We start from the raw sequence: 26,188 nt of genomic DNA on the forward strand, positions 1-26,188 counted from the left end.
GTACTTTTTCAGAAAATGTATATTAGCTACATATATTTAGAGATAACATATTTAGATATATATATTTGAATGGTAGTAGAAATGGGATTTAGGAGATTCTTCTTCAGCTTCCTAATCTGGAGAAGCAGGATAACAAAGGTTACCCTGTTTATCACAGCATTAAGCAGGGAACCCATATCATGCCACCCTGCAGATGATTTAGACATAAAAATAGCTTGTTTTATGTAAGGAATCTTCGCACAGCATTTCACTGTCAGATTATGGTACAGCCACAGCAATATCTTTCTGGATAGTCTAGGGCATAGACCTTGTTCTCCATTCCGTAGATATAGTAAAGATATGACTTTGCAGCATATTGGTAGTGGACTTCAGTCACAGGTATTAGCTCTATGGTCTGTCGCTGAGAAAAGAAAATATAATTGTAATCAGATATAATAGAGTCCTCATGCTGCGGCCTTACCTTCCATAAAAGAACTGCACTCTGCTATCTACTTGAAACTCTATCTCTTGTTTTATTAAAAGAAGTGCATACTTTGTCCGTGCTCAATTAGCAACTCATGAATATTATTGAAGTTGAGCTTTCTGAGATGCTAATGTGGACTCTGGAGTTATGTGCATGCTTTTTTTATAAGAATTTTATTAAGTTTCAAGCAAAGATAAAAGCTACAGAAAAACAAAAAAGTACAAAGAAAAAAAACTAAAAAAGTGTAGAAACACAAGAGAATTTTTTTTTCAAAATTACAAAAAGAGGTGACTTCTGACTTTTAACAGCAAGGATATACAACAATTTTTCATAATCAATCCCTTACTCTATATTAAACCAAAATCACGTTATTTCCATAAATCATTCCTTTGGCACATTGTAAAAATCACTAAATACAGTAGCTCCCTCCCCTTATATTAAGTGTGTGTGTGTGTGTGTGTGTCCTAATCAACTCCCCCCCTCAAAGATAACATTTAATTATTTCCTTCCTACTACTATTCTATACATTCCTGTCTACTATAATAAAGATCAAACTAAAAATACTTAACTTGTCTGTCATTGTACTTGAAAATACAACAATTTTAATAATCTTAATCATATTAAACCCAAAACCAGACATTTATTATTTTTTATTATACCTTAATAAACTTAATCCAAATCATTAAAGATAAATTAAATCAGCCAAACCCTAAAAGCAATCCAGATAAATATTCTTAAACCCTTATCCCACTTCAAAATAAACCAGAGCATGTACATATCCCCACAATGTGCAGAGCTCTTTTCTTAAAAAACTTGAACAGCCCAACTGCCCCCTCAAAAACTCTGACTTCTCTTCAGGAAACCTCCCATACATAATAACCACTTCTTTCCAATGGCATTCCACCAGAAGATCAATTTCACTTTTGGCTTGCAACGTGATCTCTCCTTTTAATTTCCTCAACTTGACTATCTGCTCTTCATCCAGCATTTCAACATCTCACTCTTAGAAGAGACATTTCTGTTGCTGTTAAATTCCTCAGTTTCACCCATGACATCCCCAATCAGATGACACATTTTAGACCTCATGTCTTCCACAATGTCCTGAATGCCTTGCATAAAAACTTGGTAGGAATCAGAAAGAATCTGTTTAAAATTTCAGTGGAAGTCAGAGAAAATCTGTTTAAAATCCTCCATGTCTCAAGCAGTAGATTATGGCGCCCCCAGGAGCTCAACCAGTGAAAGTCGAAGATATGAAGGAATTCCGGATTGTGTTTACACAAGTGAAATTGAGATATGCAGACAGTTCCCCAGGGAAAGTAGAAGCAGAAAACTGAAAGTTCAAAACAGCTGATTCAATGTGTAGGAAAATGCTAATATCTTCAAATTTAGTACAAAAATAATAACAGGGAGACAATTATTTACTCTCAATCTTCATTAATATTTGGATGGAAAACAAAGTCCAAAACTTTAAAAGTATTTTTTTTAAAAAACTTGATCCCAAAAATAACAATAAGCACCAAGAGAACCCACTTCTCCTTGCTGTAGAAAGCCTCTCTTAGGGTACACGTACTTAAAAGAAATATAAATTGTGTGATTTAGAAATGGGGTGGCCAGTCTTACTGTCCCTTTAAGGCTACAGCACAGCTTGGAAACCAGTGATGCCCCAGCCTCCTGGCTAGCTCTTACCAGTCAAACATGAATGCTGTTTGCGATCTTCTGGCTGCAAGCAGCTGTCTGGAGGACAGATGAGGTGATTCCAGGTGTTTTCCTTTTTCTGGAAAAACACTCCTGGGCTTCAGGAAAGACCTGCCTGAGCCCGAAAAAACTGCTGCGTTGTCAGTTCTGCCTGCTGAGTCAATGGGCACTGCTGTTCAGTCCACCATGTCCCCACTGGAAGTCCTAGAGTTCTGTGTATGCTTTAAACTCCTCTTAGCTTATAATAATATAGAATAAAAACAAGGAAATCTACTACATACAACAACTAAAGGCTGAAAATAAAATAGATAATGCTAGTGTTCTCTGTCTCTCTGTGTGTGTGTTTTGCATATATAGAAAATATATAGTAAGAAATAAGCGGATTGTGGAATGTGGAATTTTAATCTGCAGTTAATACAATGGGTATAATTTTGGGGGAGCACTGTACTTTGTATGGCATAAATGTATCAGGGGTCTTTCTATTAAACTGTGCCTATGTTTACTAAATGTGCCATTTGCCAGAGAAAAATTACCTGGAAGACCAAGTGTGGATTTGGGAACTCTGACTTCTAAAACCATCATAGCATGAAAGACTCAATCAAGTTTTTAGTGTTTAGGTGGGGCATATTATAAAATGCATATCATATATTTCAGTTTCCTGGGTTTTTGAAGCATAACACAAAACTGGAAATACTCAATAATTGTCACTTTAAACTGAGATTATTATTGAATGTGTTCCTATATATAAGCATGATGCATTTGACACCCCCTCCCACCCAATCTAATATACCACATAAGAGTGCTGAGTGTGTGACTGACATATAGAATTGGTTGAGTCTCTCAGCAAGTGGACAGCTAATACAATCAGAATGGCTATCCCACAAAATACTGCTTTATTCAGCTGGCTGCTATAGGTTACGGGCGACATCATCTACATGCACACACTTAATCTTTGCAAATATACTTTCATAAGTTCAGCAATAGGACTTGCATCTTTCCACCACAGGACAACAGATTTGTTGGTGTGATTCTTGTGCATGGAATAAATATGTTTTACAGAAGGCACATCTTTTGCAATGTTTTTGTGCCTTTACTACATAATTGTCTTATTCACAGGGATAAAAGAATCAAGAAAGATAAATATTTTCAAATATTTGAACAACTTACTGCCGTTGTTTAAGTGCCTAACCATTTGACTGTATGATATCTCCTAGTCCCACCCTGGTATGCCAGAAGTTCTATGTCAGATGGAAAAATGTAGCTTTCTCCCAAGCTACTGACATCTCTCTTTCTCCACAACGCCAGGCGACCCTGGCGCTGGCAAAGAGCTCCATCATGAGACGTGCCACCAATTTGAGCAGTATTGTCCCATCAGTCCTGGAAAGATATTGGCCAGGTTCAGATGTCACACTTAAGCCAGTATGCTTCTTTTTGGATTAGGCAAACCAAATATTGCTGGGCATCATCATTAGATACCAACAAACTTTGAGGTTCTTTGGCTCTCCCTTGACACCCTGTGGACACCCATTTAATATTCCATGGACTCCATGCAGACCCTAATCCTGCTCCTCAGATCCTGCTACTGACATTCAGCAGAAAAAAAGTGGAAGCTTCTTTGTGTCATTATTTGAGGAGGCTTGTTTGGTTTTTGCAATACTAAAGATAAGAATGGGAAAGGTAGGCTCTTCAAGATAAAATATTCTCTCTCACACACACACACACATACACACAAACCTGGGGGGAGGAGAAGTAGTGGTTGTTGTTTTGTAAAATTAGGGTGTTCAGATCTGATAAATTCAAAATTTCTAAATACTCAGGGAATCCTTTAGGTATTGCTCCAAGGGCTCCAGTCACAATTCGTATAACGGCAGATTTCTTTTTCCATAAGCATTCAACTTCGAACTGCAAGTCCTGGTATTTCATAATTTTTTCGGATTGCTTTTCCTCAATCCTAGCATCACTCAGTATAGCAGCATCAATGAACCAGACTTCCTTCTTTTCAGTGACTGTTATATTAGATATGCCTTGAACAAGTTGCCTGTCTCTTTGGGTTTTAAAGTCCCATAAGATCTTAACTCGCTCATTTTCCAAAACCTTCTCAATTTGATGGTCCCAGTGGTTCTTGTTACATTCAAATCCAAACCTCTGGCAAAGTTTCCAATGAATAATTTTGGCAATTACTCTGCTTAAAGTCAGTTTGTGAAATTTTGCTGCAGCCACTGATCAAAGGGTCAATTGTTTCATCCTTTTCACTACAAAGGCGACATTTAACTGTTGTTTGTTACATGATGAATTTTCACTTTCATGCAGTTAGTCAGCAAAGTTTGTTCTTGAGCTGCTAAAAGAAAGACTTCAGTTTCTTTCTTTAACGCTCCTGATCTTAACCAGCTCCATGTGGGGTTTTTATCAGCTTTTCCTTCTATATCCTTCAAGTATTGACCATGCATTGGCTTGTTCTTCCAATTAACAAATTGGTGTTTGAGTGTTTCTTTTCTATACTCAGCCTTCACCTTTGTGTTTTCAAAAGCTTTCCTTGATTGACTTCCTTCAATAAGGGTTCTTGGCTTTTCTTAATATAGTCATTCAAGTCATGTTTTTCTTCCTCCACATTTTGTTCTACCCATGGGAGTCCTCTGCCCCCTTCAGCTCTTGGCAAATACAGCCAATCAATATAGCTATTCAAGTGTAAAGCATGGTATATTCTTGTTAGTTTTCTTGTTTTCCAATCCAAGTGATCAAGTTTCATCTGGGTCCAGTCAACTATTTCTGCTGTATATCGTATAATGGGGACTGCCCAATTATTGATTACTTTGATGATGTTTCCACCATTTAGCTTTGATTTCAAAATTTTTCAAACTCATTTAATATAGTTGGCAGAAGTGCTTTCTTTAACTTGGTTCTGTAATAAATCAGAAGCTTCCAAAACTCCCAAATATTTGTAGCCTTCTTCTGTTGCTACTGTCTTTATCAGATCTTCATTGTTAAGCTGTACTCCATCATCTTCAACAATTTTGCCTGCCTTTATGGTTGTAGGTGCTCACTTGTTGATGCCAAATTGCATTCCAATATCTTTGCTGAATTATTTTGTGCTTTTTATGCAGTTCAGCCTTCATTTTTCCAAATAGTTTTAAGTTATCCATATAGAGTTAATGCAAATTTTTTACTCCTTTTTTAGCCAATTCATATCCATAGTTTGTACTGTTCAAAATTGTTGTCAATTGGACCATAGGTAGTATAAAAAGTAAAGGTGATAATGAGTCACCTTGGAAAATTCCATGTTTGATTTTGACTCCTCCTAACTCTTCCTCATTAGCCATCAGTTTTGTTTGCCAAAACTTCATTGAACTACTGTATTCATAAATTGCCAAATGTTTCTGCTGATTCCAAAAAAATTGAGACATTTTTCAATTCAGCTATGTGGAACAGAATCAAATGCCTTTTTATAGTCTACCCAAGCCATAAACAAATTGTTCTTTTTAAAAAATTCTTCAAAACCAACTTATCAATTTATTATTATTATTATTATTATTATTATTATTATTATTATTATTAACCACTGCAATCCATTCAGAGACACTCAGAGTTTCATAGATAAACAAACATACTATCTATGGCAAAAATTAAAAATCTATCATTTGCAGAACACATCCCCAAAAATCAACTGGTAGTCAGAAAACATGATGAAAATTCCTTAATCTCTCAACACATAGACAAATGCAACCAGAACTTCAGCCTACAATCCAGCCTAGCTAATAGGCATTCGTATACCACTACCTCAGAACCTATGGCAGATCAATGCCACCCCTTTTCCCTGGCCTGAGGTTGGTGCAAGACAGATTTCAGATAGGATGACATCACTGTCCTTGCCCAGCTGAGTCTCAGTTATATATGGGAGGTCTTCCTGTTCATCCATCAGCATGTCATGAATGGATGAAGTCTTATGACAGATAGACCTAGTGTTGACCAGCAGCACTTTGAAGCAAGAAATACTGACAATCTGATTACCTGGGTCCCAGGAAGGAGTTACCTGGTCAGAAGTGGAGATCACCACCAAACTGAAGATCTCCATTCACCTGGAACCATTCAACCATTAGTCCCCGATATACTCCCCTTGCCCAATACTACTAGGATAGAGTTGCTATGCTGCCTATGCTACATGTTCATATCTCTCCCTTCCAATGACCACAATGCCTTGCACTGCTCCTGCTAGCATTGTCAGGTCCACCTCTCAGCACAGCCTCTCTGACAGGACCAGGACCAGGACCAACAAGCCAGGAGCAAACCTAACTGAACACAGCAAAGCTTGGCTCTCCCATGTAGCTTTAATATTCTGTCCCTGTCTTGTTCACTTTTTTGCTATTCCTCCAATTCCAACCTCTGTTTCCAGACGTAACTCCAGCTTCCACAGCCTTCCAGTCCATCTCTGGCTGGGGGAGGGCAGTGATGTGTCCTTAGTTCCATGACCCATCCACTTTCCCCTCTGGCTGTAAGAAGCACTAATATCCCTCCAAGCCTCATTCGAATACTTCCCTGTATTAGAAGCAGTAATATTATTAGAAATATTTGCACCCTGACTTCATGTTGAGAAAAAAGGTTATGTGATGTTTACAAGAGAGAGTTGCATGGGTCGAGAGAGATGGAGAAATCAACAGTACATATTGTTGTTGGTTCAATTTTCTGCTTGGAAAACATTTTTTTCAGGGTTTTTTCACCTTTATATACATCCCCAAAAGACAGAAAGAACATTTTTTTTAAAAAGGAAGAGTACCTCTCACTTGAAAAGGCTGGTGTCAGAGACACTTTTAAAGCCACTTGCTTTTATTTATCCTATCTCTGACGTGAGCATACCCTTTCCACTAAGTGAAAAACAAGCTCAGTTTTTCTGCAATAGTATTCTCTGTCTCACAACAGAACAAAGTGAAGAAATAAAAGACTCAGCATGCCATAATTCCAAAGATATTCTGCCAGTAACATCAGTGCTAGCTAGCAGACTTCTTCTTCCCCTGGGTCCTACCCCTTTTAAGCAAAACACAGAAAGCATTTCCAAGCTGGGGGGGGGGGGCGGGTGTTCCCTTCCTCTCAGCAGTTTAAGGACTACAAAACCAGATTCTTTGGCTGTGTACCCTGAAGAAAGTTTAGAGAGTTCCACATAGGTTTCTTCCCAAATAAGGGTGAAAGGACTGGAGTTTTTGAAATTCAGATTTTCCTAGAGCCCCCAAATATGTCTATTTGCACTGGCACCAATAGAAGTGTTCAAAAAAGACAAGATGGTAGTGGCAGTAGTACAATGGAAGCTCCAATCCTTTGGTACAATGTCAATGTCATGTGCATATACAAAGGGCTTCAATGGTGCTACCACAACCACCCTCTTGCTTTTATCAACACCCTGCCCTGCCGATGCCAGAGTTACAGAAGTATTAAAGAGAACATTTAGCTATATTCTAGCTATAACCTCAAGATCACCATAAACTGCAGTAAGGAAAACAGAATTGTGGAATTTTGGCATAACCAGCCAAGTCTGGTTATGCATTTGGGCTGTATTAAGAAAAAGAAAGTTGCTTTCCTTTCTATTGACATTCCTACTTCCAATCTGAATTGATTCATATCAGCTAGAACTTAAGATGACCAGAATAAAAATATGAGTACACCTGCTCCTAACAGCATAAGAAAGTAGTAAGAATTGTAGCAGCATTAAAATGTCACATTGTCATGCTGCTATGATCTTTCAGCCCTACTCTTCAGCCTAATGTTAAAGTACAACTTAACACCATCAAGAAAACTACAGGGCCATGGGATAAGAAATCCACATAATCCTCTGGTTCTTGGGGCATTGGATCAGAGCTCTCTAAGGACAACTCTGAGAATTCTGTGGTCTATAGAATAGTCTTTCCATAGGACTGCCACCTACAGGTAATCCTCAATTTACAACAGTTCATTTAACGATGGTCCAAAGTTATGACGGCCTCAGAATGGGTGCTTTATGGCCTGTTAAGCACTTCTGAGCATTGCAAAACATCACACCCCCACACCCCGGTCACATGATTGCATTTCGGGCACTTGACAATCAGCATGCATTTATGACCGGTTGCAGCGGTCATTGGGGAAGCAGGATTCACTTAATAACCACTGTAAAAATAGTCATAAAATCGGGTCTGGTCACATGGTGACTCAACGTAGGACCGCAACAACTTACGATGGAAATTCCAGTCTCAATTGTGATCGTAAGTCAATGACTACCTGTATAGCTGTCATGAGTAAGGATGGCGAGCAGGGGGCTCCCACCCAGACTGTCAAGTGCATGCGTAGCACTGAGGAACTGTTCAGCCATTCAAAGAGACACTGTTCTGATTACCAGGAAACACACTGAGGCGAGGACATGGTCTCTAATATTTATTAGTAGTACTTAACAAGAATCCTAACAAACTGAGAAAGCGTGGGAAAACCCAGCCATATAAACCCCAAAGGTTAAGGCGGTCCCGATCTGTGTCTCTTTGAATGGCTGAACAGTTCCCCAGTGCTACGCATGCGCTTGACAGTCTGGGTGAGAGCCCCCTGCTCGCCATCCTTACTCATGACAGACACAGATCGGGACCGCCTTAACCTTTGGGGTTTATATGGCTGGGTTTTTCCCACGCTTCCTCAGTTTGTTAGGATTCTTGTTAAGTACTACTAATAAATATTAGAGACCAAGTCATTGTCTCAGTGTATTTCCTGGTAATCAGGACAATAGCTTTCCTCACATGGATTTACAGTTGGATCATAAGCAGTATCAGTTTAAATGAGAAAAGTTGCTTGGCATATCTTACATGGGATGATGGAGAGGGGAAAGCCACACAATTTTTTTCTAATCTTTAGGGTATTATTATTATTAAAACAGTGACATACAAAAGAAAAAAAGTCTACACTGAATTAATAATAATAATAATAATAATAAATTTAAAAATTAAATATACAATGGTTAAATGTACTATAAATAACAAAAGGAAAAATCAACAACAAAATGCACCTCAAAGGGTTGCTGTTGTGGGGAAAATAGGAGGAAAAAGAAGTATTAGGTATGTTCACCACCTTGAGTTATTTATAAAAATAATAAAGGCAGAATAGAAAATAAATAAAATAATCCATATAATAAGTATAAATACCTATATGGAATTCATTCAATCATTGACTTTAATCTGGATCATATAACAACTCCTCATTTTTAGAGCACAAAGATTTTTCAAAAGTAGATAAATCAACTCACCTCACAAGGTTTTTGTTGTGGGGAAAGGAGGAGGAGAAAGGAATATTAGTTATGTTCCCCACCTTGAGTTATTTATAAAAATAATAAAGGTGGGATTAAAAAAAATCTAAACGAAATGAACTCATAGCCTTAATCCATTCCTTAAAAGCAGAACTTTCTTTCCAGTCACATAGGGTTATCCTCTTTGCTGCTTCTCAGAGCTTCTCTAATCTTTAGTACCTCCATCAATCCTCTTGAGAAAGGGATGATAAATAGAAAAGGCTGCCAATCTATCTATCACATCCTTTAACCATTATAGTCAGAGAGAGGCTTTGTAGGTTTCTAAACATTTAACAGTAATTGATTATTGCAGCAAATACCTTGATGCTCATTCATGTCTCCTCCTGAGTAAATATGAATACCAGAACTGGGTAAACTGTGGCTAGGGATTACAGCAGCTATTTGTAAATATACTAGGCATTGTTTGTCCTAGTAAATGACTTCTATTCTGAAGCTGAATTACACATAAGGATCCTCTCTTAAGTCTAAGCTACTACAATACAAATAAAAATAAAATCTTCAAGTCCAGATTTATCACTGGTGATGTATTGTTATTTTTTAGAAATCATCCAGAAGTGGTTTGTCTCTGTAATACATACCTACTACATATATAGCTATCACACTATTCCCCCTCAGGGTAAGCAAGTTCATGGCCAGCACAGAAAAAAAGAAAAGAAATGGTAAATCAGAGAAATTAAAAGCATGAGATAAGGAAAAGAAATTCATTCATTATACTTCTACTTATCTTTCTATCCATGCAATCCGCCCAGAGTCCCCCAAAGGGAGGAGATGGGCAGGGACAAATTGGATAAATAAATAAATAAAATAAATAAAATCCATCCTAGCTTCCACCATGTCCATATGCTGTTCTTTAAAATTCTCATCTCCCTCTTTTTTAGGACCTCCACCCAACTATGAGTGCCCCATTTTTCCTCTTACCTATTCATTCTTCCTTCATATATTTGTTTTGCAATTTGATCTTCACTCATTTTCTCCCTATGGCCAAACCACCTCAACAAAGCTCTTTCATACCAGTCACTCACTTGTATATTCAGTCCCCATACATACATAATGCTGGTTTTTCAACTTCCCAGCCCCATCTTTCACCTAGGATCTAAGCCTGCTTAGCTACTGAGCAAGAATAAGGTCAGCCAGGTGCCATCATCTGCTGAGACATGAGAACACAAAGGGTAATTTTCATTTTTAATGTTATTAAAAACTAACAGGCAGTGTAATGTAGGATAACCCAGAGCTAACATGGTGACTCAGTACCACTCACAGTCATTCAGCCCAACTGCCTGTGTTGTTTTTGTGGGTATAAAATGAAAAGAGACCTGTGTGCACACTACATTGGGCTCAGAAGAAGAGATATAAGGGCAATATTAACTAAATAATAAAATATACAAGTCATACCACAGAATAAAATGCAACTGTGTCACCTCTCTGTGACAGAGAAATTAAATTTCTTGAACTGTAATATGTAACTAATTAAGAAATTAAATTACTTGAACTACAATAATGTAACTAATTCTTTAACTGATTAGCTTTCCAAATTAGCTTAATAACAACTTGTTCTAGTTTCATATATATTCACCACATTTCTGGTTTTATTCCAAATTAATTCGGAATCTTCTGATAGGTTGATGAGCCATCATTTCATGTTGCAGAAGATACAGTATCAGTGTCCAGATTCCTGAATTCCTCTTGTCCACATCACTGGGTTCTTACCCAGTGTATGAAGATAATGTACATCAGATTGTACAACTATGATTATACACTAAAGTAATAGGGATGATGACCATATTCTATGCAGTTGTGAGAGGGCTGGACATTTTAAAACACAAAGTATATTTTTAAACAAGTGTTCAATTAAAATATTTGGCAAGAAATATTTGGTTTTAACAGCAAGACTGAGTATGAATCCCTTATGAGGGAGAAAAAGCTCTCTGATCATGTAGTCACTCTGCCATCTGGTGCAGAAATGAAACACTGCAACATGTACAGTTCTCTTGATCTGGTATCCCCTGCCAAGATCCCAGCTCCACCTGATTTTTTATCTCTATCTCTATCTCTATCTCCATCATATCTATCTATCTATCTATCTATCTATCTATCTATCTATCTATCTATCTATCTATCTATCTATCTATCTATCTATCTATCTATCATCACTAGTGCAAAGGATTCATGAAGGATTAATGCCGAGCATTATTTTTATTTCCAGAGATCTCTCTGGTCTTCAGTACAGCTGTGCCTCTTTTTTGATTCAAAGGCAAAATGGTGCTTCAGAGCACTAACATCATTGTACCTGTCTGCAAAGTCTTAAGGTGAGTTTTCATGGAACTATGCTGTCTGTGGAGGACAGCTAAGCAAAAAAAATGAATATTTGGTTGTTTCGTTTAAAAATGTAAGCTCCTGCTCAGAGAAAATATAAACAGAAAGTGTCTGACAGGATGGTGGGCCAGAAGGGACAATGCACAGCATTTTGTACAAGTTCCTCTAACATGTCCTCAGAATTTTAAATGGTCCCATCAGCCCAAAATGGGGGCCTCTCATCTAGGCTCACTTTTACATCACACTAGTCTTTTTCTCTCTACACCACTATGAGTGATCTACTCTGCACAAATCTTTGTAATATTAAAGTATACAATAACTTGGGCTTATTTACAGTCATGGTGGTGGTGGTCTCCAAAGAGACAGAAAGTAGAGAGAAGAGGCTTGTTAGTTCTGCCTTTTTTAAAGGTCCACAGCAGTGTGTTTCTCAAGCTTGGCAACTTTAAGATGTGTGGACTTCAACTCCCAGAATTCCCCAACCAGCCATCTTAAAGTTGCCAAGGTTGAGAAACACTGGTTCACAGCAGACAAAGTCAGTACTTTGGAGATGACAAAGTGATTTATTCCATTTTAAGGTTGTTTTTACTCCTGGAGATCAAATCCCTCATGGTACTCTTTTTGTAAAAGAAGCAGCAACAGAAGGAGGACTGAACCAACAATGCCAGCAACATTTTGTCCATGGCCTAAGAATAGGATCTCTGGCCCTGCCTCAAACAGCTGTGGGATTTCCCCCTCAGTTTCATTTCTCAGTAAACAAAGTCCTAACAATGACAGGGTGGTAACATGCTGGGAATCATTTTGGTGTAATGCCCTCCTATTCTAATTCCAACTTCCCAGTCCTCTGGCAACCCTCGTTCCTTTAATTCTGAAGATCTTGCAGGATGTATTTCGTTAACTGAGCCCCATCACTGTAGGATAAGAATTCAGAAATGTAATTCATTATAGAGTTTTCTTCCCTCCCCCAAATCTACTTTGATAGCACAAAATTGCCTCTAGCCATCCTTCAACATCTCACATTTTCAGAGATATTTTACCATCCCCAAATAGGATTTCTAGTATGTTTTCATCTATATAGGCATTTTACGGATCCTGACGTTTTAGTTCCTATAGTTATCTATAGGAATATAAACAAACACTTTTGAAGTTTTCCCCATTAAGCATCTGATTAATTCACAGCTTACAACAGCTGTGTGAGACAGTAGTGATTTATTCAGCATTACCTAAAAAGGTTTAAACCTGACTTTTATTTCTGTCTTAATGTTCTGTACAATTAATATATATTTTAACTTGAAAACTGTATCAATTTAATTGGTGAATTAATCAACTTCTTGTAATGCCATTTATTACTCAAAGCCATCATATGTTCTGTTTGGTTTAAGCATAATGTATTGTATAAACAAGGCAATTATGGCTTATTCAGTAAATCATTGTTAAAGTCCCCTGTTTTAGTGAGATGTGTGTGCCCAGATTCAGCAAGTTTCCAGCCTCAGTCACTGCATGATGGGCTTTAAGTGTGCACATTGTAAGTATCTTTCATTTGAGCTATTATTGTAATTGATTATTGTTTATTGGTATTACTTTCTATAAACCGACATAGATTCCTTCCAGATTGAAATGGGGGGAAATCCCATAAATAAATTATAAAAATTTGATCTTCTACAGAAGCCAGACTGGGGAGACAATTTTCTCTTGGAAAATTATGCAGATAAAAATGATGTTCCCCATCTGCCAACACTACTTCTTAAATTAGCTACTTACAACTCAAACAAACAAACATTAAGATCTCCCAGTTCACAGCTTGGCTGGTTCTCAGCTCCTGCAACAGGCAATGCTTAGGAATCATGCATTACTTCCTTACAGACACATAGATTAAGTGATTAGCAGATACAGTGAAATATCACTACCAGTTATTTTAATTAGTTGATTATTTAACTGGTTGTTGTTTCTAACATGGTGTTGTGGTTTCCAAATTTCTCCAGTTTAAAGTTTTTCCAAGTTTAAAGTTATTGGTAGAATTCAAGTTTTGAAAGGCCTAATTTGGTATACCTGCCGTAGAATGCGAGATGTGCTGGTGAGTGTGCCATGATGCTCTGCAATAGCTCTTTGTGAAGCCAGTGAGATCTCAGGGTTAGGGGAATCAACAAGAGGATATACCTGAAACATAAAAGTGCCTTCAGTTCTGTTCCTCTGAGTTGCTGTTGTTTTTTATTTCCCTTCTCTCCTTTCTGATCATGTCCGCCCATCCATTCTTTTTATTAGCATACTAGGTACATGAGTTGAAATAATGGCATTACTTCAGGCATTGTGCATAATACATTGTCAAGCATGATAAAATCAGAACAAACATGTGGTTATTACAATCTCTTTCTCCTCCCAAGTCCACCCATCACTGTTACCAGTTTCAGGAAAATTGCTCAGTCCCTAAAGCTATAAAGCAGACTATTAGGAGCTGCAGAGTTTGAGTGAGTCTGTCTACTCCAATTGCTTAAAATGAGAATTATCTCAATATAAGTAATATGCATATGATGAATATGAAACTGCAGGACATGATGCATTTATTTTGAAATTCTGAAATTGTTAATCCCAGTAAGAAAAACTCTGAGTCATCATCAGTACCTTTTGAAGCACAAATGTAGAAATTGTAAGTGCATCATGTTTCTGGCGCTTATATCCTAATACATAATCTTATCATTATATTTTTTAGATTTAGCTGTACTGGCAAATATAACAGACATATCAGTTTAACAGATTAGAAGATAGCATTCTCTAAATGTTGATGAGATGCCAAACTACAAGTGTGGCGTGAATACTACCTATAGACTAAGACCAAATATACTGTAGTAAACTAGATACTAAACAAAGACTTAGAAAGATATTTGTGTCTTGCTACAAAAAGCAAAAGCAAATAGCTCAAGGAGTCCATTTTCTCCAATGTGTTGCCTTTCCATTGGGTCGATTAGAGCTCCAAAACCTAGAGGTTGGAAGGACCATTCTGGTAATTAGTGGCTAAGATATGGACCCAATCTAAGTATATAGTTGAAATTTCAATGCATGCCCAACTACATTTCTTAATATGTTAATATTAGATGAAGTTACATGAGGTAATAAATGAATTATAGCATTAAATAATTTGGTAGTTTTTATATTGCTGCTGGTGGTGGTGGTGGTGATGATAATTGGAAAGGAAATAACGATTTGGAGGCATCATTTGTAGATACCAGGAACCTTGCCTTAAGAAAATATTATTGTACTCACCAGAGTATTTTCATCTTTAAATATATTTTCACCCATAGCTTTACTGAGCAGTTCTCTTGGAAAGCTTAGCTGATGTTCAGAAATGAATTCATATACATTGTTTTTCCTGCAAGGTAAAAAGGATTAGACGGATGGATGATAGATAGATAGATAGATAGATAGATAGATAGATAGATAGATAGATAGATAGATAGATAGATAGATCTAATACAGGGTTTCCCAAACTATGAGGTGTAGCTCCCTTGGGGTGGTGCAGACAGAGTTCAGGGGAGGTATGAAGAACCGTTTAGTTACATTGTTACAATAAACCCACCTTTCCCAAAGTTTCCTTGTATTGTTTTCATTGTTCATTTGTGTTCATTTTGATGCTTGGATTTTTAGGGAAGGTGTACATTAAGATTATAGTAAAGAGATCTGTGATGGCAAAAAGCTTAGGAACCTCTGACACAAATCTAATAGCATACATACATACATACATACATACATACATACATACATACATACAGTACATACATATATAGAAAGGGCCAGTTTGGTGAAGTGATTAAGGCACCAGGCTAGAAACTGGGAGACTGTGAATTCTAATCCTGCCTTAGGTACAAAGCCAGCTGGATGACCTTGATCCAGTCACTCTCTCTCAGCCCTAGGAAGAAGGCAATGGCAAACCTCTTCCAAAAATGTTGGCAAGAAAACTGTAGGAACTAGTCCAGTCAGTTGCCAGAAGTCAAGACTGACTTGAAGGCAGAAAATAAGTACATAAATATATATAAAATATATATTTTAATATATAAAAATAAGTACAAACACACACACACACACCTAAGTATATACGTAGATATATGGCTACATTAATATCTATGACTAAAAATATATGAATGAGGTTGTACCTTGCTGAAAGACAGCTACAAAGCATTACTTAATTAGGCAAACTTAAGTAAAGTCTAAACGAGAATTTTTGGATTTTGTTTGAAAGAATTTGTTCTAAACCCATTATAATTCAGAATATAACTAAAGTCAGACAACCCCCCACTCTCCCGGCCCTCTGGAAAGGAGTGAAGACCTTGCTCTGCCAGCTTGCATGGGGTGTGAGGAGGAGCAAACAATCCTGGTGGTGGTGAGCACTCTGAAGTTGCTTCCGCAAATTAAGACCTTTTAACACCTCTATCTTGGATTGCACTTTTATGTACGAATATTGTTTTATTGTACTTTAATTATTATCTATTCTTGTTTTTATTGTAAACTGCCCAGAGTCGCTCTCTGAGTGAGATGGGTGGTGACTACATTTGAAGAAGGGAGGGAGGGAGGGAGGGAGGGAGGGAGGGAAGGAAGGAAGGAAAACTGACTATATTATGATTAATATATTCATTAGAGATATAGTCTGTATACAGTAAAAAAAACAACAACTTAACATTCTTCTACTGTCAGTGAAGATCTTTGTTTCTGCTTCTTGTTTTGGAAATTACAATTTCAGTATTCAGTTTTACAACTCAAATTTCTGCATTCTTACTCCAAATGAAGTCCCAGGAAATCCTTCTATGTCCATGAAGGTCACATTTAGAATTGAAGCCTTCATGTTTTAGGGTACCACTCACCTCTGTTATGGGAACCCTCCATGAATAGTAAACAGGATGTCCATCGATTTAATAATTTGTAAGTTTGTTACATGTATTTTTATTAACTGTTAGGGACAGGGCCGCAACTGGGGGGGGGGGCAAGCAGGGCATGTGCCCCGGGTGCTGTGCTGGGGGGGGTACCAAAATGAGCACTGGGGGGGTGCCAAAATGGGCGCGGAATCCATGTTTGCCCCAAGTGACACAGACCCTAGTTGCAGCCCTTGTTAGGGAAAGTTTTCTTTAGTTATATCTTGATGGAACAGCTGGTATGGCGTTTCTAATAGCTTTTCCTCAACCTGTTATTCACCAAGTATATTGTGACTGCAACTCCCAGAATTCTCAAAAGTTTTGAAGGAGTTATATCCTCCATCAGGAAGATAGCAGCCTGGGGAAGACTGGCACAAATTATGTCACTGGGTAATCCAGCAAATCCATCATCAGGTTGCTGTAAATCCTTGGTGGCTTCTACCAATAGCTCCAACCAAACACACAATCCCAAGACTGGAATAAAAATATTTGCTGCTCATCATGTAAATTTACTGCTATAGCTATCAACCCTTCATTATTCTGGCAAATCAGCCATGGGTTAAGTGATGTTGTAACAAGGGAAGCAGCTGAACCAGCCTCTCCACTGAGGTCCTTCAGTTCTGAGGTCACTCACCTCTGTGAGTGAATAGTGATTGGAAAATTAGGTCTCCTTCCTACCACCACCCCTTCACTATAAACTAGTTTTTTCCTTCCACACCAGCCATCTGGAAACCAGGAGAAGACTGAAGTGGAAATCCCTGGGTCTGGCTAAATACAGAAGGGAAAACCTAACAAAAACGTTGAGAGTCTGTAGCTCAGCCAAGCTGAGGTGGGTGATGGAAGGCCAATTCCAGGATTTAAACAAAAATCAACTTTATTAAAGGCACCAAAACACAGTAGAGTTCTACACACAACACATAGTTTAAAAAGATAAAATACAAAAATGTATATATTAATGGTTTGCTGTGTGTATAATGGATAACTGGAGAGGGAGCAAACTAATCAGTTTGTGAGAGCAAAGGTAAGAGGAGAGTTGCTTGTCAATGAAGAGAGAGGTCAGCTAAGATAGGCTAGTTCATAACAAAAGCCACAGTCAAAATGAGATTCAGAGGAACCAAAAATGATGAGTGTGGATTTAAAGGTGAAAGAAAGTCATTCAAAGGACAAGTTCTTTGTTTGCTACCAAGATAGAAGGATCCTTTCTATGTAAATGCCATCAGTGTAAGTTGTTTTGTTTTCTGATCAGCATGTTTTTTTCCTATTAAAAATAAGATGGATGGAGTGGTTGGAAAATATGCAAAATTTACAATTGAAAGGTGAAATTGTCTCGAAACCTGTAGGGAGAGGGAGAGAGAAAGAGAAAGAGATGGCAAAAGGCTCATTTGAAAACAAATAATATCTTCTTGACATTCTCATTTAATTTTGGAAATACAAACCAATCCTACCAGAATGCTTCTGAAGGCAAAACATCATAGTTATTATTCTGCTAAAGAAGTGACAAGAAAGTATGGCGAGAATGTCATTTTGAATAAAGGCAATGGTCATCTTGTCAGAAATCATGCCATTTATTATAATTTAGTATTTGTCACATACTGTTTTAGTCAAGTGACAAAGGCTTTATTTCTCAGTCAGTCTAAAAACAAAGTATATCCTAGAGCTAAGCCTCACCAGAGAGATAAGTTTTCCTATCAGTTCCAATTCATTTTAAAAACAGAGGCAAACTGCCAAATTATTACAGGATATCAGTGCTAGGAGAGGAAGGACCGTTGCCCTCATCTACACCATTTTTCCTGTAAAAATGTCATATCCTTCTATCTGCTGATTGCCCTGTTAGGGAAAACATGCATGTTTATCAATAAACGGCACATTTTCTGAAATACCCATTTTGCATTTTATAAGCAACTCATACTGTGCCAATGTAATGTGAGAATTGTCTTCTCTGTGGGATTATTGCTAATATAAGTTCAGGAGGAATGGCCAAGAAGTAGAGCAGAAGTTTCCACTGGCCATTTTGATTCTAAGACCACTGCAAGACACTCTGCTGAACAGGGGCATTCACAGGGAGGATAAAAAAACTGCAAAATTGTGGCGACAACATGAGATCAAAGCTATCTTGGGCCTTCAGTCATGTAGTCATGGCTGTTATCTTGGTTTTTTTGACACCCACCCCCTCCAGGGATGCTCCTGCTGCTGAACATGGGGCTTTGTCATCAGGCCCTCCCTGCTCCTGTTTATGGAACCCAAGAGAACTGCAAAAGAATCAGATAGAAAGGACCTATCTCAAGAAGAAAAGACAATTACTATACTACAAGTGCAGAATCCTATGGCACACTAGTAATGCAACTACTTTAAGGAGACATTACTCTTTAATGTCACATGAAATTATAGAATTGTGTTTTTAAAATGCCATCTTCACACCAAGTAGCTCAAGTCACAACCATTAATGTAGGCTGTATTAATGCTGACTTTATGCTGGCACCTGAAGGTACAGTCCTATATAAACTTTTCATAACTAAATCTCATTGAGTTTAACATGACATTATTAGATAAGAATGTGTACAGTTGGAGCCTTAATCTAGGCCAGTTCATTTTGATACAGCCAAAATCTTTTAGAATGTTAGTTTTTTATTCAAAGCCTTTCAGAATGTTCAAGCTTCACACGTAATCAGCAGTCATTTGAATTCAGATTTAGACCTCTGTACATACATTAATCAAGATGAGCCAAAGGCTATAATGGGAATGATAAACAATTCAAAACAGGAAGATCCTGTCAAGGAATATTTTACTATGCTCCCATTTTTGGCATAGTTCTTCTCAATTCCTGAAGCTTCTTTAAAAACTCTTCCATCGTTTTAGTAACACCAAGATTTTACTTTAACTGTGATTTAGATTGCTAGCGTAGGTTTTAAGCACGGAGATAGGTACATCCATCCACACATTTGTTTTCCCCCTTCTTCTCTTGAGCCTACATTCATAACCTGCCAAATGTGTAATAAAGAAAATAGCCACAATTCTGCTCTCTTTCACATATTGGATGAACATGTAATATATGAAATGTGATCAGTCACATTTTGCCAAAAAAAAAAAAAAAACCCCACAAATCACCCCCAAGTTTAAATGTGGTATGCATTCAGAATACAACAACATACTTATGAGTTAATCATGATGATGTCTATGTACACATATTTTGGAAAAATACATTAGTGAAACAGATATATTCTCACTGTAACTTAATCTATGCTGAATGAGTATGTCTGCAAAACCATGCAAATACTTACACAGCTTCAGCACAATTAAATCAGATAATAACATCATGTAAATTCTGCTATAAAAAGAGCACAACAGAGAACTGTGGTGTTTATATTAGAAAACTGAAGCGCTGTAATGGTCCGTCTGTTGTATCTGTATTTGTAGGTTGTGTTCATTTCTGGCAATTAGAGCCCAGTGTTTTCTATATGGTTTCACCACATTACCATCCCCATTTGTATGTTGGCTTTCAAAAAAGAAGGTATGAACCATGCAAAAGGAGGTCAAAAGAAGAGCAGATTTAGGAAGTATTTTGAAGAGGATGGTAGAGGTTTTGGGGTACCAAAGTCAGAACTTTTATATGCCATCATGAGTATGTGTGGATTTTGTGGCATATGACTTTAATAAATAAAAATAATTATATATAAATTTCTCCCTCCAGCCTCAGAGAGAGGTATCTGATTAGTATTATGGCCACCAAGGTACAGACTGTATTCTAAATTACATTTTTTTTAAAAATAAAACCCAACAAATCAATATTTGCCCAACAAATCAAAAAGGTCATTCTCCCCACCCACCTTTTGACATTTAATGAGACAATCAGAGAAGGAGAAGAAGAAGGAATAATATGGATCTCCCTTCTGTTGCTTAGCTTGACCCTAAGATGAGCCATGCTTCTCAGATAATTTGAACTACCTAACCTATCCCATCCTTTTGTGAAGCACCAAATATATCAACACCACAACAACCATTGAAATATCAGGCTGAGTAGTGGAAAAGACCACTAGAGTAGAGTACAGCTGGATAATGAAAACGAGGATTTATACCATAACCATAAAAAATGCAGACAGACAGGAAAAGGATGTGAAATTAAGAGCTACTGAAAATTCATCATATAGATTTGGCTCTTTGAAGAGCCTTTAGCAATTGCAGCAATTGATTTTTCATGCTAACATCAACCATAACAACACTAACAACAACAGGATCACATACCAAGTTATTATCAATCGGATGAAATGTAGCAACTTTTTCTCTCCTTGGCAGGTTGAACAGGTTTTGTTGCCTCTTCCAGAACAAGTGCTGCACCTTTTAGATGTAAAAATAGAGCTTGCTTATTTATTGGTTTATTTTAAATGCTAAATATTAAGCTAAATATAAAATGCCTATTTCTACACACACACACATGCTTAAAAAAGTGACCTCTATTGTTAGCAGATTCCACTGAAAGTAAAAAATCTGTTTGCTTAAAATATCTAAGGGATATCTAGGAACACCAGAAAAAAGACTAAAGATGCTGGAGATTTGAGATGAAATGGCATACCCCTATTTGATATCAACCAAGCAGTAGTGAGAGTGGATCTTTAATTGGAACAGATATTGATACTAGCAAGGAGAATTTGTATATTAATTCTTGAGTAGCATTTTTCCAGTCTTACTCCCAGTGTTTGCTAATTGGTTCAGTGGAGTAAGTATTTAATTTAGGCCAGGAAGACAAAAGGGTAGAAAAAGGTCATTCTCCCCACCCACCTTTTGACATTTAACGAGACAATCAGAGAAGGAGAAGAAGAAGGAATAATATGGATCTCCCTTCTGTTGCTTAGCTTGGCCCTAAGATGAGCCATGCTTCTCAGATAATTTGAACTACCTAACCTACCAGTGCATGTTGTTACCCAAGCTGTTCTAAGGATATTTGTAAAATCTGACACTATCATGGTTTTTACAACTTTATTAACTCTGTAATTATGGGAAATGGGGAAGGAGAGGAAGAATTAAATGTAGCATGGTTGATATAGGTCCACTGTGTGACATTGCTATTCTGACTACTAAGATAAAAGTTTAGGAGCTAAAGAGATAAAATCCTGTTTGCTTCTTAATTAATTCTGACTCAACAGCTAATTGACTAAACTGTGATTTATGGCAGCAGTACTGAGATCATTTAAAAACAAAGATGGAAGCACAGGAAATTAATATGAATATCTGCACATCATGGCTATTTCCAGATTCAACTGTAGAAGATTAGTGGCCCTTTCAAGGAATGTATTATCCTGTCTATAAGAATTCCAGATGGCATATGTTTATTGTTGGCAAATTTATAACACATCAATGTGATGCAGATTAGCAGTGATTACCTGCTGATTTATTAAAGCATTTTAAGGCGTTGTTAGTCCCCAAAGATCCCCATTTTCAAATTATTGCCTCAATTATCTGTTCTTTGTTATTTTAAGCTTAATGGAGCCTTATAAAACAGTTTAGAAGAACAGAGAGGTATTTTGCATTCCTTAAAGATCATGGCAACACCAAGTATTTTAGCAGCTGGAGAAACTAAAAGATAACAGTTTTGTGAGCTGCATATAACCTCAGGTTAAAATAAATGGTAGAAAAATGAGAAATCTAAAATCAGTAGGGAAAAAAAAAGGTTCACCTATCATGCTAAGATTTGGCTCTCTCCCCACAAGATAATTATTACTGAACATGATATCTTGATCTCTCCTGATATGATTTAAGAAGTTATACCCATTTTCAATTGAGTTCTACTATTTGCACTGGAAAAAAATAATTCAATTCCTCATGTTTTATGGAGGCAGCATCGCATTATTATTAGGGAATCAACTGATAAAATAGGAGAAAAAAGTAATAGCATTTTGAAGAGAACTGGTGTTTGTACATCTTTTCTTAGCTATTTTCTTCTTATTTGTCTTTTTTCTCTACCTGCACATGCAGGGGAATTCTACTGGGTTCTCCTCCTCCTCCTCCTCTGCTTTATTTGTCAATAGAAATGTAGGGAAAAGTGGGGCTGCTAGATTCCCTGCTTTGGATGTGTTGCGATACATCTCATGGGAAATGAAATTGAAGAAAACTTCTAGACACCACTAAATCTTCAACCTTGCACAAAACACATGACAAATGTGTAGCCCATTCAATATTTCTGGATTTTCCCTCAGGGATGGGGCAATATCTTTCCTTCATGACTGACTCCTCTTCTGGTCTCAGCTGAAGAGACAGGAGTCTTTCTTTTTGCCTCCATGTTGTGATTTTTCTTTTCTCCAATCTCATTTGAAATACATGAGGTTGAATCTTCCTAGCTAAAGCCTAGATAGTTTATGAGCAATAGTGATGCTTCACTGAGTGCACTTTTGGACAAAAACCAAATCTCATCTGACCTACTTGATCATAGGGTACAGTCCTTCAGCCATCCTTTTGATACAGCTTGTTGTTTTGGAGTATGTTTTCTAAAACTGCAGGTTGATGCAGTAACTAGGAAGAAAGTCTTATGAACATTTCAAAACTCTCAGAATAGAATCTTTCCAATCCTAATGAAAAGCCATCTATATTATCCATACTCCACCTCCACAGTCTGGTCTGGAAGAAAACATTTCCATCACTGCTTTAGTGGAGCTAAAACTCTCTGTCATCTCTCTCTCTCCCTCTCAGCTAGATGATGGCTGTAGTAATAAGGTAATTGCCACTGAGAAATCCTTGAAGAGCAGCTACAAGGAAAGAGAAGAAAAAACTGATGTATATGTGTGCATCTTCTATTCTGGGAAAGGGCCAATGGACAATGAAGCACTATTATTTTAAAGTATGACTCTTCAGGCGTAAAGACATACTTTTCTTATTGCCAGAAATAATCTCCGATTTTTTAATTAAAATAATGTCTATGTTCCTTTCTTATGTGGAAATGAGAGCTAGGCACATCACAAGAAACATAAAAGGATGCAGAATGCAGTAAAGTGAGTGGGGTAGTATAAGAAGAGACGGTTGGTCCAAGAATGAATGGGTGATTGAACACTAAGCAGAATCAAAGAATTACATTTTAAGGGGTATAAAGCAATCCTGAACTGCAGCCTAAGCTGCTTGTCTCCCAGGTTTTCCGTAAGCCAAACTCAGAAATTTCAGTCTGGATTGCTATGAGTTGGAATTGTGGCTGGACTGGTGCTCAGTCTAGACTACGGCCAACATTCTGCTGCTTTTTGCCTGCATGTGGGAATGTATGTGGGAACATAATGAATAGTATGTGGGAACGACCCTGGGAGACAGGAGGAAGATCTGCAGTCTAGGCAACAGTCTGATAAGAGGCAGATCAGTCCACAGGTGGGGGGAAAGCATGAGAAGCATTTCAGAAGGGACCCTCCCTACTTTTCCGGAGACTAAAAAGAGAGGAGGGGAAAAATACTTTCAGTCTTGCAAGATTCTGTTAATGTAACCTTACAATAAAGTAGGATTAGTTCATCTGGGTGTGCTTCTTGTCTGGACTACCTCACAAAGATGACATCAATCGAGTATATCTCCCCTCCTCTCTCCTCACTGCACTCAACCATCCACTCTGCAGGGTTTAAGATGGCTTGGGTCAGAAAACAACAGTTTTGAATGGAAGCTAAGGTGCATTTGCAATGGGCTCGGAGTGGGAGGACAACTCCATTATCTGTTCCTGAACTTGGAAAGCAGTGAGTGGCCTGTGCAAGCAATGGGCTAAGCAGAAGCTAAAGATCTGTCCATAGAGAGGCTAAATGGGGCTTTAATTCCAAAACAAGTATACAAATGGATCAAGAGGAAGAGGATGACGAAGGAAGCTGAGGTTGGATGAGCTGATCAGATCCTCAAGAAGAGAGAGGTGAGAATTTTAAAGAATAAAAGCAGTATATGGATGTTTTGGAAGCAACAGTGGTTAAGAGGGATAGAAAGGTGTGAAGGGATATAATGAATGATGCTGGTCCAAATTAGATTTTGTTTGTTTTCCTTTTCTTTTCTTTTTTTTACTTCTTTCCTTTATTTTGCTTAGTATTTCTTTCTTTTTTTCTTCACTTGGTATAATATTGCTAACCCTGAAAGGGAATAGTATGCTGGATTCATGTATAGGAATGTGTGTATAAAATGAGTGCAACCACCATTGTCATCATTATCATTATCTTCATCATTATCACTTTGTCAAAATCCTTACCTTTTGCGACCTGTACCTGAGCACATCTGGCACCGTTTCTGATATTTTAGATGTTTGGCTTTGGCTTTTCTGGCTCCATTACATGTGACACACCTCATCTATGGAGACACAAAATAGCTAACCCAACATCAGGATGAAGAAAGCGGGAACAACAAAATAGTTAAGGCACGTTTTTATTTGATCTGTGGTGAAGCCCTTTTAGCTTAGTCTGTAATTCTTTTCAGGCAGAAATCTGGATGTACAAGATGATGCTCCTAGTTTGAACCACCTCTCTCTTTTTTTTTCCTTAGGTAGTTTTTACCTGGAACTGTACACTTCATTATTAGCTTTTAAATAAAAGGTGATATTAGCATTTTAGCACAGCATCCATGCCTTCTTTTGAACTTCTTTTCCTTTTATCCAAAACCATTTCTTTCTTTTACGTGCCAAAACTAGCCTTTTCAGAACTAAACAATAGAGAGCATATTCTGAAAGTCCTTGAATACACTTGCAAGTTTTAAGATGATACAAACCCGGCTGGGAAACCCATAAATTTGGCACTTGTGGAATCTGTAATCAATGTTTTCTATTGTTCAATTCTCACATATAATCAATCTCTTTTATTGTTTGATTAGTTGCTTTCTGACATACCACAAATACCAAATGTATCTATCATTTGTTTCTGTACCCTATAAAAAGACTTGACCCATTTAATAAATGCTTTTTTTGCTTTGCCTGAAGCATTCGTGATTTGTGCTGTTGGGAGGAGCGAAAAAGCCATTTTGCAAAGTTAGTCTCTCTCCCAAATTCAGGGCCTAAGTTTTTATCAGCTCTACGCCAAACCCGGGGTGCCTGAGTTTCTAGGCGACATAGTGTTTTTCTATGTGAAATATTTGTGTACAGAAAGGAAATTAATATGAGTTCATACAGCTTGGAGAAAACAATGTGTTACATGCAACTGGCCTGTTTTATATAGATAAGCATGAACTTGCTCAGCAATGCTGTTGAACAGTAAGCATGTGTAGTACCTCTTTTAGCACCAAAGAGTAATAAAAACACCATCAGTACTCACCCTGCCTCCACCGTGGCATCCATTACATTTGTATCGGCCCCAGCCATGGCATTTATGACATTCCTGAAATAGAAATGACCGACCTACATACAATCACTTAAAACAGACTGGATATGGTGATACCTGAATTAGGCAAGGATAACTGTCAACCTAGTTATTCTTACCTAATTCAGGCATTAGAACATCTGTTTTATTAATTATGGCAAAGGAAAGAAAAGACTTTCCTTGTGAATAATTAATTAAAAAAAAAACTAGCAGCTATGGGGATTTTTAATAACATAGT

The 26,188-nt window shown here is 37.4% G+C and overlaps 1 protein-coding gene across 1 annotated transcript in view; it reads right to left on the minus strand.

The window, feature by feature from the left end:
- Positions 1-223: 223 nt before the first annotated feature.
- The window catches only part of SSUH2 (ssu-2 homolog), a 44,443-nt gene continuing 18,478 nt past the window's right edge, over positions 224-26,188 (minus strand). The window contains exons 5-10 of the mRNA XM_063296421.1: positions 25,906-25,968; positions 24,855-24,952; positions 20,909-21,001; positions 15,030-15,135; positions 13,821-13,928; positions 224-400 (exon numbers count right to left, since the gene is read on the minus strand). Of these exons, the coding sequence (XP_063152491.1) occupies positions 254-400; positions 13,821-13,928; positions 15,030-15,135; positions 20,909-21,001; positions 24,855-24,952; positions 25,906-25,968 (615 nt within the window). The 3' untranslated portion in view covers positions 224-253. The remainder of the gene's footprint in view (positions 401-13,820; positions 13,929-15,029; positions 15,136-20,908; positions 21,002-24,854; positions 24,953-25,905; positions 25,969-26,188) is intronic.

The sequence above is a fragment of the Candoia aspera genome, chromosome 2 (assembly GCF_035149785.1).
Source record: "Candoia aspera isolate rCanAsp1 chromosome 2, rCanAsp1.hap2, whole genome shotgun sequence".
Classification (NCBI taxonomy): domain Eukaryota; kingdom Metazoa; phylum Chordata; class Lepidosauria; order Squamata; family Boidae; genus Candoia; species Candoia aspera.